At 40.9% G+C, this 19824-nt stretch overlaps 1 protein-coding gene and 1 long non-coding RNA gene across 3 annotated transcripts in view; both read left to right on the forward strand.

Annotated features, from left to right (window-relative positions):
• The window catches only part of LOC309502104, a 45127-nt gene that overhangs the window by 14087 nt on the left and 11216 nt on the right, over positions 1 to 19824 (forward strand). The gene's annotated exons all lie outside the window — the stretch shown is intronic.
• LOC309500736 (uncharacterized protein) lies at positions 14830 to 18450 on the forward strand. 2 transcript variants are annotated; one of them, XM_082172449.1, is made up of 14 exons: positions 14830 to 14922; positions 15078 to 15196; positions 15334 to 15453; positions 15546 to 15593; positions 15680 to 15763; positions 15979 to 16044; positions 16603 to 16663; positions 16758 to 16808; positions 16941 to 16985; positions 17064 to 17128; positions 17222 to 17327; positions 17418 to 17486; positions 17565 to 17718; positions 17886 to 18450. In XM_082172449.1, exons 6-14 carry the CDS (start codon positions 15998 to 16000, stop codon positions 18113 to 18115), a joined length of 828 nt encoding a protein of 275 aa, XP_082028575.1. In that variant the 5' UTR covers positions 14830 to 14922; positions 15078 to 15196; positions 15334 to 15453; positions 15546 to 15593; positions 15680 to 15763; positions 15979 to 15997; the 3' UTR covers positions 18116 to 18450. The 2 variants fall into 2 exon arrangements, with proteins under 2 accessions (XP_082028575.1, XP_082028574.1); XM_082172448.1 differs by lacking the exon at positions 15979 to 16044 and having other exon boundaries at positions 17418 to 17718.

Genomic DNA, 19824 nt, shown 5'->3' on the forward strand with positions numbered 1-19824 from the left:
CCAGACTTGTTCGAGATGCATCGGCTTCTCGCAGAACGATCAGCACATGAAATCAAAGCACTGCGAAAGCGATCAAAAAGCACAAGGAGTCGTATGGTCTCCAAACACTCCCGCAGCTCTGATCGGTCCACGCTGCTCCGATGCATCTCGAACAAGGCATCAACAATAATAGACGTTGCGTTACTATGGATGCTCATGGGTTTGTGAAAATAAATCGGCATCCAAACACGGCGAATCCAACGCGTTCGTGCAGCTCGCCGTAACTTACATAGACGGATATTATAATCGAGCTGCTATTAGCTCGACTAGCTGCTATTTAAAAATGGCGGTCACAAGTTTCTCTTCAGTCTTGTTGGCCACGGTAACCCCGCCCCCAGTCTCTGACGCAAGCGGTTCTTTCTTGGCTCCGTTCTAGACCCTGCAATGATTTGGTGCTACTTAAGAACCAGTTTTACTGGTTCGGAGCTGGTGCTTTGGCGGTGGAAAAACAAAGAACCGATTTGAAACTAGGCTCTGGCTCCGAACCAGCACCAGCTCTGCCTTGGTGGAAAAGGGGTAAGACTAAAGATTTTACAAACACTGAATCTTGTAGTGACACTATTTACAAGACTACAACTAGATTATTTTAGCTTTTTATTCCCACCAAATTCCTCCTATCATGCTCAGCAGTGATTTAACAAAAATGGAGGAGAAGCAGCTACAGTTAGATATCAACATGTATCACATTATGTTGCATGATCCAAAATATTTCTGAAGGTAGGCCCACAGTGGTGGTAGATAAGATAAGATAGACCTTACATTCCCACAATGGGGAAATTCTCAGTGTTGCAGCAGCACAGTGGATAGTTAAAAAAAGAATAAATAATTATAATAATAATAATAATATATACAATAAATAAACAATATATGAACAATATTAAACTGAGTCCTTGGTGTGTGAGTGGTCTACAAGGAGCAGTGCTAGTGTGAAACAGTCTGACTGCAGCAGGAAGGAAGGACCTGCGATATCTCTCCTTCACACATTTGGGGTGAAGGAGTCTATCGCTAAAGGAGCTGCTCAGTGTAGTGATGGTGTTCTGCAGGGGGTGGGAGTCACTGTCCAAATTATGTGATTATCATCATTAAATAATAATTAAAATAATAATAATAAATTATCATTATTATTAAATTATATAAAGGCAACCATACAGTCATGTGGAAAAAATAGGAGACCATGAAAGCCTGTCTATTTTTCAACATACGGACATGTAATAACAATTTGAACAATACTGAAGGACCCAGTGATTTAACTAAACTATTTAAAAATAAGGAAGGCCTTTTTAAGACTCTCTGTGAAATGTAATTTGAAAAGAATGCAATTTTTGAGGAGGAATAAATTAAGACACCCCCATATATTTCCCCCACACTGCTTATGAGTGTGGAAAAGGATTTAAAAATATATCAAAGGACTTTGACATCAGCCATTCCACCATTTTACCTCACTGAAGTAATTTCAACAAAGGGGAGTATCACTAGTTATTAGGGGTCCTAATTTTTTCCTCCATTAAAATAGGCATTTTTATGCATATTTTTTGTTTGATGAGTAAAAATATGTTAATTTATATTGTTTAATTACAATAAATCACTTTCTTTTCCAGGAATGAAAAAAAAATCAAATTAGACATTGTTATGTGAACATTTCTTAATAAAGAGTTGACTATTTAATGGGATGACCTAACTTTTTCACATGACTGTATATGGGGGTTATGAATCTATATCATTATATGATGAGAACAATAGTTTGAACTAAATGTCTTGAAAGGGTATAATTTTAAATGTGTTGAAATTATGAACAAGTGTTTCACAGTGAATATTCGAGGGTACATAATACAAGAAAAGATACATATCTACTATAGAATACAGAGAATGGACAATACTCACAGCAAGGGTAGTCTCAGCATTGCGGGGGGTGACAAATTGTTTTAAGTCCTGTTTCCGGTTTTCTGAGAACGAATTTATTGGTTGTTGATTGTTTTACGTCACTATGACTACGCTACGACTTGCGATAATATCAAACATGTTTGATATGAAAGACTAGAGAAAGACGGGCATAAATCGGGTCGCCGACTGCAGAGTATAACCTCACATTTAACGATCGAGACGACGGGAGCGCGCCGAGACTCCAGTAAGATTCCTAAAAAATGCCGGTCTTTAGTCTGGGACTGTGAAAATCCTTTGGTGTACGCCTGGCATAATGTAGATGAACTGCTGTGCTTGTGACAGGGCGCATGTTTAACTGAAAGAACGAGCAGAGAGAGAGAGACACGGTCGCGCGCGCGCGCACTCTCTCTCTTCGGAGCCAGGCGAAAGTGTAAACAAGACTTCACCATCTCCAAACTAGGCGCTGTCTTGCTCTCTCTCCCTCGCACATATTAATCAAAATAAATCGACACGGTGGTAAAAGGTCGGAAGACCAAAGTTTCATGTGTAAATACAGTAACACACCATTGCGATACATCCATATGAAGACGTTGTTCTGCAGGTTCGTCGTCTTCATTTTCATCTCGCTCCGGCTCCGACTCTGGCTCGAACATGTAAGGCTGGCTGGACAAGTCTTCCGTTGTTGACATTTTGTTAATAACGTGTGAATAAAAAGTTTCTGTGCCGCTAGATAATCGTATCTCTGCTATCAAACTACAAAAATGGCCGAACGGGGTGGAGTTGAACCGAGTGTCACCTCTGCAACCTGGAGAGGGGGCGGGGTATGAAGTGTCTCAATTGCATTTAAAGAGACCGCACCAAAACGAGTTGCTCTCAGACGCACATCAGAAAAGGGGTAGAAAAGGGGCCTGTGGAGCTATAATAATGAGGAATTCAGACCCAAGCATTGCAGTTCCGCTTTATATAGACTACAAATGTATGATTTATATGTAAAAAGGAACGATTTAAAAGCATGATATGTCTCCTTTAAAGGGATAGTTCACTTTGAAATTAATTTGTGGTATGTTTTAGCTTACCTCAATGGCATCCAAGATGTAGGTGTCTTTTTTTCCCGCAGTAGTTTCAATTTTGATATTTTTAGGTCAAACCGTTCTTGTCTGTCAGTCATATAATGCAGGTCTATGGTCACCACCTCAAAGAGCATGCAGAGTCCAAATTAAAACAATTCCCCGTCGTCCAAATTAAATGTCCAAGTGATCTGATCTGACGTGTACGCAGACTGGTGCATAGATATATACACTAGATGTCGCCTTGTCTACGGCAGTTCATTGGAACGAATGTCTTTAAGGCGACATCTAGTGTGTATATCTATGCACCAGTCTGCGTACACGTCAGATCAGATCACTTGGACATGGCTGTGTATAAGAGGTAAAAACAATATAAATACTGTTCGTTTTCTCACTCAAACCGCTCGTTTCGTGTCTTAGGCCATCAATGTGTACTTACGATTGGGAATTGTTTAATTTGGACGACGGGGAATTGTTTTAATTTGGACTCTGTGCATGCTCTTTGAGGTGGTGACCATAGACCTGCATTATATGACTGACAGACAAGAACGGTTTGACCTAAAAATATCAAAATTGAAACTACTGTGGAAAAAAAAGACACCTATGTCACAGGCCGGGGTGGCCCTCCCTCCCCTGTTGAGCGTACCACCTCGAGGAGTTACCCAGAGACACGACAGACCAAACAAGATAATTATCAAAAACTTGTATTTTATTTAGTTAAAACAAGTCCAATCTCAACTTAAAATCCACCAACTGATCCACCTCTCTCTCTTCCACCAGGTTGCGGGGGAGGTTCACCCGACGGTTCCTCTCGACCAGAGGTAAGTAATGAAGCAGGCACTGGTAAGGTTTCGCCCCACGGTCCCTCTTCAGCCAGACATAAGTAATGGGGCGGACGCTGATAAGGATTCACACGATGACTCTTCTTCGGTTGGAGGTAAGTGATGGCACAGGCACTGGCAGGGGTTTCACACAGCAACTCCTCTTCGGTGGGAGGTAAGTAACGCACAGGGACTGGCGGGAGTTCGCACAACAGTTCCTCTTTGGCTGGAGGTAAGTAGTGGCACGGACACTGACAGGGGTTTCGCACAGCAGTTCCTCTTCAACTGGAGGTAAGTAATGACACAGGCACTGGCAGGGGCTTCACACAGCAGTTCCTCTTTGGCTGGAGGTAAGTAATGGCACGGACACTGACAGGGGTTTCGCACAGCAGTTCCTCTTCGACTGGAGGTAAGTAATGACACAGGCACTGGCAGGGGTTTCACACAGCAGTTCCTCTTCGGCTGGAAGTAAGTAATGACCCAGGCGCTGGAAAGAGTTTCGCACGGCAGCTCCTCTTCAGCCGGAACGTGAGTACTGGAGCAAGCGCTGGTAGGGAATTGACAACAAAGGAAGGGGTTACTCTTCGCACAGGACAGCATCAATTATTTGAGTGTCACCTCTCTTGGGATAGGGGGAAGGGTCAGGCAGGGAATCATCAGTAGTACTCCAATATTCCGTCACGGAGGGCCAGCAGGGAACTCTCTCATTCCTTCCACAGGCCAGTAGCAACAGTGTTCGATGACAGGGGACAATTTCTCTATGTGCACAGAACAATCACGATGAATAGAAGACTTGACAATCAGCAACTGAATCTTCTTACCACAAAGCAGCGATGGCAGTATTTAATGGCAGAGGACGGTTTCTCTATATTCACAGAACCACAGAGGCGGGTACAGGTTTCAATAGTCCTCAGCTGAGCCTTCTCCCCAACAGCAACAGCATTCAATGGCAGAGGACAGTTTCTCTATGTTCATAGAACAATCATTGGTGAATAGAAGACGTAACACTGAATCTTCTTACCACAGGGGGCGGCGGTGACGGTATTCAATGGCAGGGGGCGGTTTCTCTATGTTCACAGAACAGAAATGGTAAGTGCAGGTTTCAACAGTCCTCAGCTGAGCCTTCTCCCCAGCAGCAACAGCATCCAATGGCAGAGGACAGTTTCTCTATGTTCACAGAACAATCATTGGTGAATAGAAGACGTAACACTGAATCTTCTTACCACAGGGAGCGGCGGTGACGGTATTCAATGGCAGGGGGCGGTTTCTCTATGTCCACAGAACAATCATGGTGGGTAGAAGATTCAACACTCACAACTAGATCTTCTTACCACAGAGCAATGATGGCAGCGTTCGATGGCAGGGGGACAGTTTCTCTGTGTTCACAGAACAACAGTGGGGAGTGCAGGTTTCAACGATCCACAGCGGGCCTTCTTTCCATAGAACAGCGATGCATAGATCTCTCATAAATCCTCTTCAGTAGTGAGTACAGGGTAGACCTGCATTCCTGCACAGCATATGCTCAAGACACAACAGTTAATTAGTTTCAGTTTGACCTTCAAAACCCATGAGTAGACGACTGGGGAACGGGCAGACATAAACTTCAGTTTCCACACCAGTGCACAATTCAGTCACTTCAAATGATCACACGTGTTCACTTCACATTAAACACTGCAACTCACATCAACTCACAGTGAATAAGGTCTCTTATCGTGGTCCCAGTCGACTCCCTTCGCTCAACGGACAAACTGTACATCCAAGCTGTATAGATGGTTGACTATGGAAACGCAACTGACATTGAAAAGCTTCAGAACAGAACTCACCGGGCGCCGGGGCGGTTTCACCACATCATGGCGGGTAGCGGGCACTACAGGCATTAACTTCCTAATAGAACTGGCAGATAACACTCGTCTGTTCGATGAAATAACACAGTTCAATCATACCACTGCTTTCCAGCTTTTCCTTCTTTACTTGCAGTTGTCTCCGTCCTTTAACGATCTGCCCTCTCGTATACTGCCCGATGTGATCAGTAGATCAACAACAACAGATTTCCTCCAGTCTGCGTCCGCCCAAAAGAATTCTTGCCCCAAAACTTCGACGTCCGAACTTCTACGTACAAACTCCCAGCACAAAACTTCCTCTCTTTACTGCACATCAACCGGATCCTTTTATAATCCCCCTCGTGGCTCAATCTCTACTCCTCACCCAGCTGCCACTCATTTCCTCATCAGCGAGCTCCGTCGGACTGTTTACCCAGGAAAACCCGGAACCGTTCCGGTGTTACATCAAACTCGCTCCCCCCGAAAACAAGTATAGAGCGGGACAGTTCCACTTATTCGTCACCCCGTGACACCTACATCTTGGATGCCCTTGAGGTAAGCTAAAACATACCAAAAATTAATTTCAAAGTGAACTATCCCTTTAAGACCAGCCGCTGCTGACAGAGACGCTGATCTCACACGCGCCTCGTTCTCTCACAACTCTTCACGTTCATCATAAGACTGCTCTTATGTTACGAAGACACTCGACAAAAAACTGACATTTTGGCATAATTGTGTGTGTTATTGTAAGTTCAAGCACGAAACAGAACTATTCTGGCGTGCTGTCTGTGCGCACGATACTGGCGCGTCTTTCTCTCTGTGTGTGTGTGTGTGTGTGTCACAGACAGTCACACTTTTGTTTTGCCGCACATGAATTGTTTAAAAGCATTTGCATGAATAAGAGCGGGATCATATAATGTAATATACACTTTTTTTTATTCTGATTGGATAATTATCAAGATCGAGGCCCATATGGTAGATCCGGCCCTGCTCCTTACACACTCTCCTGGATTGGTCCCACCAATAAGGCTGAGATGGTGTGTCTGGAAGAGAATTGTTTTTTGGCATGCAGGTAACCAAAAGTAATAGTGTACTCATTATGCCGTAAAATGTCATACCAGTTTCGTTATATGAAACCTATTTAGCCATTTGCAAAATATATTTTTTTAAGAGGTAAATGTAAAATTTCATTCTAAATTGCCTAATCCTATAAATGATATTCGGCATTGATATTGATATAAAATCTGCAAAGAGAAGGTCTAATGGGGTCGCATATTTTAACATTTTATTTTTGTCCTCTGAATTAAGTTGCCACCCACCAATTTCTTTCAGAATTCATGGTCTTTAAGGCGGTTCTCGAAGTCCTCCAGTTCCTCCTTGCACTGAGCAGTCGGAAGGTCCAAGATATCGTCCTCCCTTTGACGACCCTGGTTCCTCCGCAACAGAAGTAGAATTTCCTTCTGGGAGGCTGCCAGACTATCTACTTTCTGCAGCAGCATCTGCAGTGTTTCTGGAATTAAGGTGAGGTTTTTTTTATTTAAATTTTTTTTATATACATCCTGTATATTTCAAGGATTGAAAAAAGTAATTTTTACTTGTAAAATATTCACAGAATAATTCATCCCCAAATAATTTTCATTTAACTAATGGTAAATGCAGTTGTATAATAATTTTTGATCACATTTAAATACATTTAGTCTTGTTGTATCTCTTACCTTTTAGACCTTTTGGGAGCCTCTCTGGAAGCCTTTGTCCATGATTGTCTCTCCACTGAAAAGGTAACATCACAGTTTTCTGTTATACAAGTATGCAGTTCAATAGCAGGTACTTGAATGAGCTGAAAACAATGCCCTTGATCTGTGTGTAACAAGTTATGTGTGCAATGTGCATTACATTGAACTTGCTTGTCTCATATGTTGTATATAAATATCTTGTAATACATAGAACAATCTGTTGGTTGCTCAAGTTGCTCTAAACTGAATCTTTACAAATTTCTCTATACATTTATTTACCATTTGTATCTGTAGCTGCCATTGAGGACGATCTGGGAGGCTCTTCAACATCTGCAAGCAAGATGAATGCACAGTTGTTAAGCTTAAGTTGAAGGTCACATATTAAGTTACATTGATTCAAATTCTACCTTCAGGTAAATCATGCGATGGGGGAACTGAAGAGTCACATGTGGGATGGTGAGGAGATTCTGTGAAGACTTCAGATATATCAGTTTTCAGGGTAGATCACTACAGTGTGTGCAGAATTATTCGGCACATTGATTTTCTGATCATATTTTATTCCCAGGAACATTTTGCCAATTCCAAACCATATTAATCTTAATAACTACTATTCATTTTGTATTTAATCATTTATAAGTGATATATAATTGTTCATGAAGGCTGGGAATGAAAAACGCCTTTAATTCAGGTGTGCAGAATTATTAGGTACGTTTTCTTTTACAGATAAAATAAGCCCAAAAAAAGATTTAACTCAGACTTAAAAGTCAAAAATTATGAAATGCCCATGAGAAGGATACAATACTAATGCAATACTATAAATGGCAGTTGAGGCATGACCATTGGACAGTGAAAGTCAGGATCTCAGAGACTTGGGTTCGGTAAAGAATCCTAAAAAATGACCCCCAGTTAATAAGAATCACAAGCTGAAGTGTTGTGAAATACATGAAGACTGATTTTTTTTTTTTATAGGCTTTATAGACCGACAGACTGAGAGTGACTCTTGAAGGACCAGCACCACATCCTCTTCTACCACTGTTTGAAGAATTCATCTTCCAGAATGCGTTTTAATAAGTTTTGGGAGTTCATTTTTAGTCCATCTCTGCAAAACGGACTTCAGGGTAGGAGATGGACTAAAAATAAACTCCCAAAACTTATTAAAACATATTCTGGAAGATGAATTCTTCAAATAGTAGTAGAAGAGGATGTGGTGCTGGTCCTTCAAGAGTCACTGGTCACATATTTGGCTTATTTTATCTGTGAAAGAAAACGTGCCTAATAATTCTGCACACCTGAACATAAGATGTTTTTCATTTCCAGCCTTCATGAACAATTATACATCACTTATAAATGATTAAATACAAAATTAATAGTAGTTATTACGATTAATGTGGTTTGGAATTGGTAAAATGTGCCTGGAAAAAAAAATATGACCAGAAAATCAACGTGCCTAATAATTCTGCACGCACTGTAGTGTTTGCATACAGTTAGGGGTGTGCGATTTGTGTTGTCTAATGACGCTTTTCCACTAGTACCAGCTCGCCTTGGCTCGACTCGACTGTCGACTCGCCTTTGTTTGGTTTTCCACGGTGTAAAAGTTGTACCTGTACCTGCTTCCAGGTACTTTTTTTCGTATATCACCTCCGGCGAGGTTCTGAGCGAGCTGAGGCGATACTAAAATGTGACATGAAAACACGGCAGACTGCTTATTTATGAAGGTAAAATAGTAGCAAAACTCGAGAGCACGTAGATGTGAATTTGAGAACTTGTACAATAAATATTCGTACTTGTACATGAACATTTACACTCACAGCTCCAATGTGAAAACCTGTGAAATAAAAATCTGAAGTTGAATGTTGAAATTTGCACTCGCATACAATAGTCACAACCTCTATTCTGAATCTGAAGCTGCAGACAAATAGACACAAATGTGTAAAATGCCATTCACAGAAATACAACGACAGACACAAACTTGTAATATATATTTTGCGTTTAATCTTACGTTCACATTCGCAGTACTACATCAAATAGGCACTTGCAACTTCTCAAATCTGTTACTGCAATTTCAAATTTCGCGCCTTAACTTTTGCTACTCTTTTCGCGATATATCAGGTGCAAAACTATAGCCTGACTACGTCAGACTTCGTACTTCCGCTCAATTTCATTTCGCTTCTGTACTCAGTCTGAGACAGCGTCATAGCTTTCCGTTTTCCTCCGGCCTGAAAACAGCCGGGCCAATCAACGAACAGAGGGCGGGCTGAGAGCCGTGCGCTGATTGTACCGTGGATGCGTAGATTTACTTCACATAATCTGCAAAAGTCATTCACAGCCATGTTCACTTCGGTATTTCGCTCGATGGTTTTGTTTTCGCATCATACATGTGTTTACAGTGGAAGTTAGATGCGGCTGAGCATGCGCATAACACGCGTCATAACCAAACGTTATGTGATTGGCTTACGGGAAACCAATGATTTTAAACTTCAGACAAGCGCCCCCCCCGCGAGAGAGAAAACACTTCTCTATTATGCCATTCCAGACTCTGTCTACGAAGCAAAGCGAAGTAGCAGAGTTGAGAAGGGTCTGGCTGCAGACTGTGGGCGAGTGGAGCTCCACTCTCAGACAGGAAATACGTCACCTCCACTTGGAAAATTCGCGGGGTTTTTACATTCCACATACTTCGCTCATGACTTCGCTGTGGGGAAACATCAGCGATTTTCTCCCCTTCTATTCAGGTATTAATTCTAATGATTTTTTTTAAATATAATGTTGTATAATGTTGGTAGAGTGTGCAGGTGTGAGTATTATATCGATTGCTTGTTAATTTAAATGTTTTAAAGTTCTTTAGTTAAGAGATGCACGAAAGCAAATCTCCATTTAGAGCAGTAATGGCGCGAGACCACATAAGTTATAATGTTAGATAACATTTTAGTGTTGGTGTGTTGTACGTATGTTCGTATTTATTGTTTAATTCTGTTTATTTAGTGCTGATTGTTGATTCACGGGTATTGAGAAGTGTAAATGTGAAGAGAATTTGAGGAATCTAACGTTATGCATTTTCAGTTAAAACAATTAACTAACTTTGTACGGTTTATTAATCCATGGGCACGATTTGTTAAACTGAGGGAACAGTTTTAAGAATTTGTGAGTACAGTTTATAAACTGTGGGGACGGATTGATTTTTTTCTTCTGTTTTTTTACTGTTTTCATTCACGTTTTCTCACTCACTTTCAGAGCTAGGATTAGCATGAAGGATGCAGCAATCTTTACATTTTAAAGGTATGTTGCCACCCTAAAAGTCGAAGGCTTTTTACACGTTTTTTTGTCCTTTTTTTTGTTCTATTATTCTGTTGTTTTACTTTTTTGTTTCAGGGCAAATTTCAAACAGATGCAGATTACCATGCCGTGCTGTGGGGCATTACCACTGCCCCCACTGTTCACGGACAGTTATACGAAGAGTGGACATGGAAAGGCATTTGGTCTTATGTTATAATCAGCTGACCTCACAGTCTATGCAGCCTGACCTGCATCGTGCCACTCCATCAGCCGAGCCTTACCTGCATCGTGCCACTCCATCAGCCGAGCCTTACCTGCATCGTGCCACTCCATCAGCCGAGCCTTACCTGCATCGTGCCACTCCATCAGCCGAGCCTGACCTGCATCGTGCCACTCCATCAGCCGAGCCTTACCTGCATCGTGCCACTCCATCAGCCAAACCTGACCTGCATCGTGCCACTCCATCAGCCGAGCCTGACCTGCATCGTGCCACTCCATCAGCCGAGCCTTACCTGCATCGTGCCACTCCATCAGCCGAGCCTTACCTGCATCGTGCCACTCCATCAGCCGAGCCTGACCTGCATCGTGCCACTCCATCAGCCGAGCCTGACCTGCATCGTGCCACTCCATCAGCCGAGCCTTACCTGCATCGTGCCACTCCATCAGCCGAGCCTTACCTGCATCGTGCCACTCCATCAGCCGAGCCTGACCTGCATCGTGCCACTCCATCAGCCGAGCCTTACCTGCATCGTGCCACTCCATCAGCCGAGCCTTACCTGCATCGTGCCACTCCATCAGCCGAGCCTTACCTGCATCGTGCCACTCCATCAGCCAAGCCTTACCTGCATCGTGCCACTCCATCAGCCGAGCCTGACCTGCATCGTGCCACTCCATCAGCCGAGCCTTACCTGCCTCGTGCCACTCCATCAGCCGAGCCTGGGCCATCACAAGACCACTTGTATGCACGGCAACCGGTGCAGGGTGCAGCAGAGGTTTATGGGAAGTCTGTCAGGTGTCCTCATTGCAATCTTAGTCTCCTCAAGAAGAATTATAATACACACCTCTTGAGGAGACATGCTGATTTGTCTCACGACATCACTCAGGCCTGTCATCTGCGGAGTGTTACTGTCGATGAGACAAATGGCATATTTTCTGTGCAAAAAACTGGACATGGGTTTTCTGTGCCAGTCCATGACCAGAGAAAAACATGGGGAACAATACATCAAGTTAGATGTGAGCTAGAGGAATGTGTGCAGTATCAGTTGTTTGCTCAGCGGAGTGGATTAAGCTACAGTTTGTGCTCTCACATTCGCTCTGTAGACTACTGTAGTGAGATCGCTGCAGAGACATTTCTCGGAGAAGACGTCCTGAGGGATATGATGGCAGCAACATTTTTTGGAGAGGCAAAAGCTGCTATATGTGTGAAGAGGCAAAAGGCTGCTTGTGCAGCACATGTTCCTCTTTGTGTGCCTGTGGACTTTGGTGGTTCTCCATCACAAATATGCCTGTCGATCCATGAGCCAAACATTCATAGTTTTAGCCGGCTTGGGAGGATAATGGTCACCTACAACACTCAAAGGAACACCTGGCATTGTCCCTGCACGAAGCCACGGACATCTTGTCCACACATAAACATCTCAAAGTGGCATCTTTTTCAAACCCAAAGAGACCTCTTCAAGTCAGAGGTGCCCACAACACCGAGCTCAGAGGGTTGCAGTCTCCTGGACAACACTGGTATCAAGAGAAGTGTGCAGTACATTTTCAAAGAAAAAAAAATCCCAGAAACACTGCCAAAAGAAGTTACAACACCGAGAATGAAGATTGAATACCCAAAGCAGTTCTTTCCTCTTGAGACAGCGTGCCAGTTATGCCTTGGACATCCTGCACTTGCAGAGGCTGTACTCGTTACCAAAAAAGCTAGGATTGTCAGCATGATGGGTTTGATAGAAAGTAAGTCAAAGAAGCATAACTAATGTAAAGAGCAATTGTGATCAGTGATGGCTAGTATTGTGATGGGTTGACATCAATGTGATTTGTGTTCCACAGACATTTCAACATACCATAGGATATGTCCACAGTGCAACATGGTGTATAGGTACCAGGAGTGGAAAGATGGTCTTCACAACTTTGATAACCATATTTTTCTCACCCTTGAACTTTGTGTGTTTCTCAGAGAAAATGTTACTGTGAGTATTAATCTCTTCTCCTTAAGATTACTTGACTATGGGCTATATGTACATGGAATATTACATCGTTTTTATTTATTTTTATTTTGAAGTTTCTATCCTTATGCAACAAGAACATTTGTCTCTGTCTAATCTCAGACTTATTTGTGTTTGCTCCACACTTTAGAACCATGTGTCTGTGTCAAGAGTTGTGGATTCATTGGAGGGGTTAAGAGGAGAGAAGTTTCCACCCAGGACTGTCATATTTCATGCCTATTGCCACTTTGAGGCTTTGTGCGACACAGACTACACTTACTCCTGTATCAACTGTGGATTTTACCCACCTGTGGTAGTCATGGATTTACACAGGAAAGGGGTTTTCAAGCTGGCAGGTAAGTGATATTGTGATTATTTTTTGTGTTTACAGTGCAGAAGTGTTGCTTTTGCCTAATGGTGTGATTCATTACAGTCAGTGACCTCAAAGCACCCCCTGATGACTTCAACGGTGAACATGACATTGAGAGTTTTTGGAATTCTGTTCATCTTGCGACGATAAGTCGTGGTTTTTTCCAAAGTGAGTTTTACTAAATTTCATCAGATTCTACATTGTAAACACATTGTGGATTAAAAATAATGTATCACATTTTGTAGGCAGTGCAAACAACCCTTTCACTGTCAGTCCAAGCTACGAACACTGGGCACCCTGGATTGGGAGTGAAACGCGTCGAAGTGGCACTGTTCTTAACACAGAGTTCAAAAAAGTGAGAACATGCCCCTCTTCAACTGAAGCACAGCTGAGCAGTGTTACTGAGGACCATCTGATTGATGAGTTGGCAAAACAAAAGGTGATGTTGCCATGTGATGAAGCTCTCTGGGTTTGAAGGGTAAGAAAGTGTCCAGTAAATGTTCTGTTTACAGTTTGTCATAAATATTATCAGGTTGGAGTTGTGAGAAAATTGTGCAAAGCCTGCAACATCGACACCAAGGGCTCCCGCCTTGATCTCATAACAAGACTGAAGAGACATGAAGAGCAGACAAACATATGACAAGGTCTTCCAAAGCATATGGGGTGCATCTGGTAAGTTTGTGTCGCTCTGTAAACTATGGTATTAAGTTGTTGTAAGTTACACACTTTACAGTCTTTTGAATCTTTAATTTTAGGTGGATGGTCTGTAATACTTTGCCCACATGACATTGTATACAGCATCAAATTTAATCTACGCACTGAAAGTCCCAGGGACTTTGCAGACCTGTTACTCTCCTGGAAGCACTTTCCAAATGTCTGTGTTTATGATTTCGCAAGAGGTTTGGCAACACACACCAATTTGCGGGTTCCTCATTCACTGCCTTTCCAGCCTTTTGAGGGCAGACTGTCTGAGCCCACAGAAGAGAATGTGAAGGCTGCCAGGGATGGAAAATTGCTGGTATCACTGCCATGGCTACATGAAAGTGTGCACTGTGGGGAGGATAATGCTCATCCGGTCACTGGATCATCTGAGCACTATGTCTTATATAACCGCTTCCATGAGCAGAATGCCACAGATCCAAAGGACATACTACACAGGATCCAACTTGTCCCTGAGTTGAAAGGGTGGTTGAATAGTCAAGTTGCTGAGCAGTTCTTTGCCAAAATGCGTAAAAGCAACTACTTCTTCAATAACATGACTCCATCAACCCATGCATTTCTTATGAGAAGTGTTATCCATCGTCATAACACCTCCACAAATAGAGCACTTCTGGAGAGGCAGTTAAATTCTGGATGTCGGCTTGAACTTCTAAACACCATCACCTTGTCTACTTTGGGACAAGCTGTCATAGGTGATGCATCAAAACGACGAAGCACAACTGTGGTGGCTCAGGCATCTTCAGCAACAAGTAAATTGCTTTAACATTAATAATTATACAAAGTCAGTCATGTAATTAATCTTGACCCATGTGACGTAATTGTTTGTTTTTGTCTAAAAGTTAAAAACTTCACTGAAATGCATATTCTAGTCATTTAATTGGTTCATAACATCAAATGTTGCTGTACTCAAAACCTTAAGGATCTCAACTCACTCCAGCCGAGCCGAGGTCAACTGAAAGAATAGCTGCACAACCACCCACTGATGAAGCACCAATACAAAGTGAGCACTATGATATATGAGTTGAAATAACTAATGCCTACTAACTGGGAAGAGTTTAATGTTGGGGATAGGTGAATGCTACTTTCAGATCAAATGCAGTGAGATTAATGTGTATATTAGCACTAATAAGACTAACTGTTTCATTTTTTTTGTAGATGTTGGCCCTTCGCACCATTGTGGGCAGCATTGTGCAACACTTACTGCCATCAGCAACCTCAGGCCCTGCAGAACAATGTGGGCAGCTGGAGGAGATCATCCCCTCCAGGAACAGCTGGTACATAAATGCATAGCTTATTTGACAGAATTTAATTTCTTCTTCTTCCATTGAAGTAAAGGATTTTGTTGATTGTATTATTATTATTATTATTATTATTATTATGTAATGCTACTTTTAATTTGTCTTACTTGTAGGTCAGCTATGTTCTGGATGAGGGTAGGCCTGCCAATGAAATTCTGGTTAAGGATGGCCCCACATGTTTGACCAGGGAGAACCTGTTATCTTTAGGTCTAAACAGGGACATGGACTCAGTGGTGAGTGAAAGATTTGTTGGAATGTTAAAGTACTCTGTTTTAATTATTGTGTTGTATATTGTACAGTTAAAAACATTAAATCATATGAACAGGTGGGAAATGCTTGTCTGAGGCTTGTTAAGGAGATAGTCGAGTTACAGGTACGTATACACATGTATAAACGTATATTGTAGAGGGACCTATGTGAGCTCTGTGCAGTACAACAAAGTCAGTTGTCTTTCTGTAGGGGAAAAATTTCTTTATTATGGACCTCCACATCCCCCCAACATGGCTCCCACCCTTGAGTTGTGACCCTCTAGTCAGTCTTCCTGTAAGTACCTACCCATTTGTACAGTCAGCCCTCTACGCACACCTTGGCAATAGAATCGTCATTGGCTAGTGATTTAAATTTTAAATTTTCTATTTTCTAATAGTCGCCCAGAGTGAAATTTACTTGCATATGCGAGTGATTTGCTCGCATTGTAGAGGGTTAACAGTAATAATTAAACTGATTTGAATTAACAGCATAACTTGCTTTCTTTTAAGGTCGACTCCACCGAGAAAGATGCACTTATATTCCCGCTGTGGACACAAGGCCATTTTTTGCTATGTGTAAGTAATGCATGCTTTCAAAGAAAGTTTTTCAAGCTATACTGTTGATATGGAAAAGAAGCATATGAAGATTTCTTTTACAACGCTTATTGGAATATTACACATGAAAGGTTTACTCATTGCCAAGACAATTCTCATAGGTGATGATGCCACTCAAAAGAGGAATACTGTTCCTCGATTCGCTGTTTGCACAGTGGGAACAAGGCTTTGGCTACAAGCCCTACCAAGACATATTGAGGTTACAACACGATGATATATTTCGGCAGTCACGTTCCCCTGACTTGCCCACATTAATGCAACTACAATTTTGGCAGTCGTGTTCTTCTGACTTGCCCACGTTTATATACATGTACTCTTGGCAGTCGCGTTCCTTTGACTTGTCAAGGCATAGTATAGTACCTCGCGTTCAGAGGATGCAAGCATTGTTGGCATTTCATGTTCAACCAATTTCTTAATTTTATTCTGCATTTCTGAAACGGTTTGTGTTCCCCAGCTGAATTGTACTGTGTGTATTTAAATTGTAAGTATTCTTCGTAACACTGTCTTGATTTTTATCAGGGCTGTTGCACAAAAGCTCATGCCTGGGCCATGGGAAGAACAGTCAGGCCTGGATGTTGAGGTAATAATCATTTGCAATGAAAATGCACAAGAACATTGTATAAGGTTGATAGTCATTGTAAATTCTTCATAATGGGTGTTCTTTCTTCAAACAGGGGCTACCCCTACAACATTTTGGCATTGACTGTGGAATATTTATGGTTATGGTGAGTTGCCAAGCTCATTTTCAGGATGTTTAGTGATGTCCACACAACATCCATTGTCCATTTTTATTCATCTTGGTTCATTTATGCTCATACAAATGGCATGGCAACATAACAGCCTTTCTGCCTTTACAGTATACCTGGTACATAACTATGGAGGCAGCATTTGATTTCACCACCGTAAGTGCAGTCTTGGTGTTGACAAAGATGTTTAATGTTAATTGTGGTGAATTACATTACAACTGTTCTTATCTTCAGTCTGACATGCCATATCTGAGGAGTTGGTGGTGCAAGGTTTTGCTGGAGAACCTTGAAATTGAGGGGTATGGTTTGTGAAATGAAAAGTAGTACATTAATAGATACTACTGTCAAAGTGGGAAAGCATGATGAACATATTTGGTCTATGTCAATTACAGACATGGTCGAAGATTTGCACATTTTACAGAGGAAGGCAAGAAGATGGGGGATGGGAGTCTGCTGCCTGTCTTTCGTGTCCCTAGGAAAAGGAGACACAGCACTTTGGTAATATTTCAGTAAAAAGTAGTGAAAGTAGCATGTATAAATGTGCAGCTGTTTCTTAAATGATCTGTTTTTCTGTTTTGCTTTCTGAAGGTACCTACACTCCCAGCAAAGATCAAAAGGGTTTCACAGTATGGTGCAGTGGCCACTGACATTTTGCAGGCATGTGTTCATATTCACTTTAATGTTGATGAAATGGCTTGCAATGACTCCATATTAAATCATGTTTCAAATCTACAGTTGCCCGATGACATTCTCCAGAGGATCCTTGTCTTCGTAGTTCTAGAAGACGGCTGCTCTGCAATCCTGAGGCTGGCTCTGGCATGCCAGACATTTAACAAAATTGTCAGCCAGGAGCATTTTCAGCAGGAGGCACACTTCAGATGGCTTGATAGTGAGTTCAATAAGTGTGGTTGCCCCATCTTGTTTCTTGTCTAAACAATTAGGCTAGGTTAATCTCACTCTCTTCCATTTCCCTAACTTGAAACTTTTTACAGTTAAAGATTTGTTCATTTATTGTCTGAATTGTGTGACTGTCATTGTCATTTTGATATTGGACAGGTGTAGTGAATTGGGAAAGACTTTCAAAGAGACACCGGCAAAGCTACAGAAAGCCGTACACCATCTCTAGATGCAGCCGTCTACAATGCAGCCAGCTTTACAAAGACTGTGGGTCTGGCTACCAGGGAAATGGACAACGGGGAGTGCTTGTGGGGTTTTACTCCTCAGATAACAACCCTGGCTACTGTAGCTGGGATTGTTTTTTGGACGATGGAGGTCTTGAAGAGTGAAGTGTGTGTGCGCGCAATGTGTCTGATGTAACAATTTGTCAATTCAAGTGTGAGTTCAAGTGTGTTGTCAAAAAAAAAAAAAAAAAAAAAAAAAGATATATATATATATAACATTTTTTTTAACCTTTTCTTTAAAAATCAATTAAATTAACTGGAAATTATTCTTCATTTTACTGTGGTTGATTTGTATGTTATTTTGCTTTAAATAGAAAATTCTGAAATTATTTTTACTATAATATTAAATATATAATATTATATTCTTATAATATTATAAATATATAATATATATAAGTCATAAAACGTAAAAGCTTATTTATTATTTTCCTGTAAATACAAAATTCTGATTAATTATTTCATAATATAAACAAAAAAATTACAGTATGGTCCCTTGCAGTTATTGTGTTGTCAAAATAATTTAAGATTTTTGGGGGTTTTTTTTTTTACATAAAAACAATTAAAACTTAATTTGTGGAAATTCTTCTTCATTATTTTACATTGGTTGATTTGTACATGTTATTTTGCTTTAAATAGAATATATATATATATATATATATATATATATATATATATATATATATATATATATATATATATATAATATATAATATATATATAAGTCATAAAACGTAAAAGCTTAGTATACCGCTTCGATATTTTGCGTGAAGATTAGGTCATTTATACATTTATAATCGTTTATATATCAGCTCGGGCGCAGTGGAGGTGACGTATATATCCGCTCGGGCGCAGTGGAGGTGACGTATATATGCGCTCGGGCGCAGTGGAGGTGACGTATATATGCGCTCCGGCGCAGTGGAGGTGACGTATATATGCGCTCCGGCGCAGTGGAGGTGACGTATATATGCGCTCCGGCGCAGTGGAGGTGACGTATTTCCGCTATTGAGTGGAGCTCCACTCGCCCCGTAAGTCTAAAATACTTGGGGATAATTATTACTAGAGATAGCAATCTAAGTGTCCAAGAAAATTTTGTTAAAAATCTTTCAAAAGCTAAAATTATTCTCAATAACTGGATACAAAGGGATATCTCAATATTTGGAAGAGTTTTGTTAACCAAAATGGAATTGCTCTCTAGGTTTGTTTACCCAGCCTCCTCGCTAGCTATCCCACCTCACTTACTAAAAGAGTGTAACATTGCAATATTTAACTTTATTTGGAAAAATAAGCATCACTATATTAACAAAAATGATTTAGTTCACAGTTACGAAGAAGGAGGATTAAATGTTATTGACTTAGAAATAATGAATAGTGTTTTAAAAACTCTAGTGCTTAAAATCTTTTCTTTGTAATGCAAACGGCTTATGGTTTACTGTTTCTTCTTCAATATTTCAGAAAGTAGGTGGTTTGGAATTCTTGATTAGATGTGATTTTGAGTTGAACAAATTACCTCTTAAATTGTCCGCATTCCATCAACAAGTTCTCCTTTATTGGAAGTTAGCCTTTTCCCACAATTTTAGTCCACACAAAACATGTATTTGGAACAATCGCTTTATCTTACACCATAACAAATCTTTATTTTATGAAAATTGGATTCAATATAATATTTTTTCCCTGTTGGACATGATGGACAGCAATGGAAATGTATTAAATTACAATGATTTTTGTTTGAAACATGGATTTGTATGTCATCCTAAAGAGTTTTACACAATTGTAAATGCCATACCCAAAAGCATGGTGTTACTAGTAAAGAGTAT

Source organism: Leuciscus leuciscus (genome assembly GCF_965113295.1).
Source record: "Leuciscus leuciscus genome assembly, chromosome: 6".
NCBI lineage: Eukaryota > Metazoa > Chordata > Actinopteri > Cypriniformes > Leuciscidae > Leuciscus > Leuciscus leuciscus.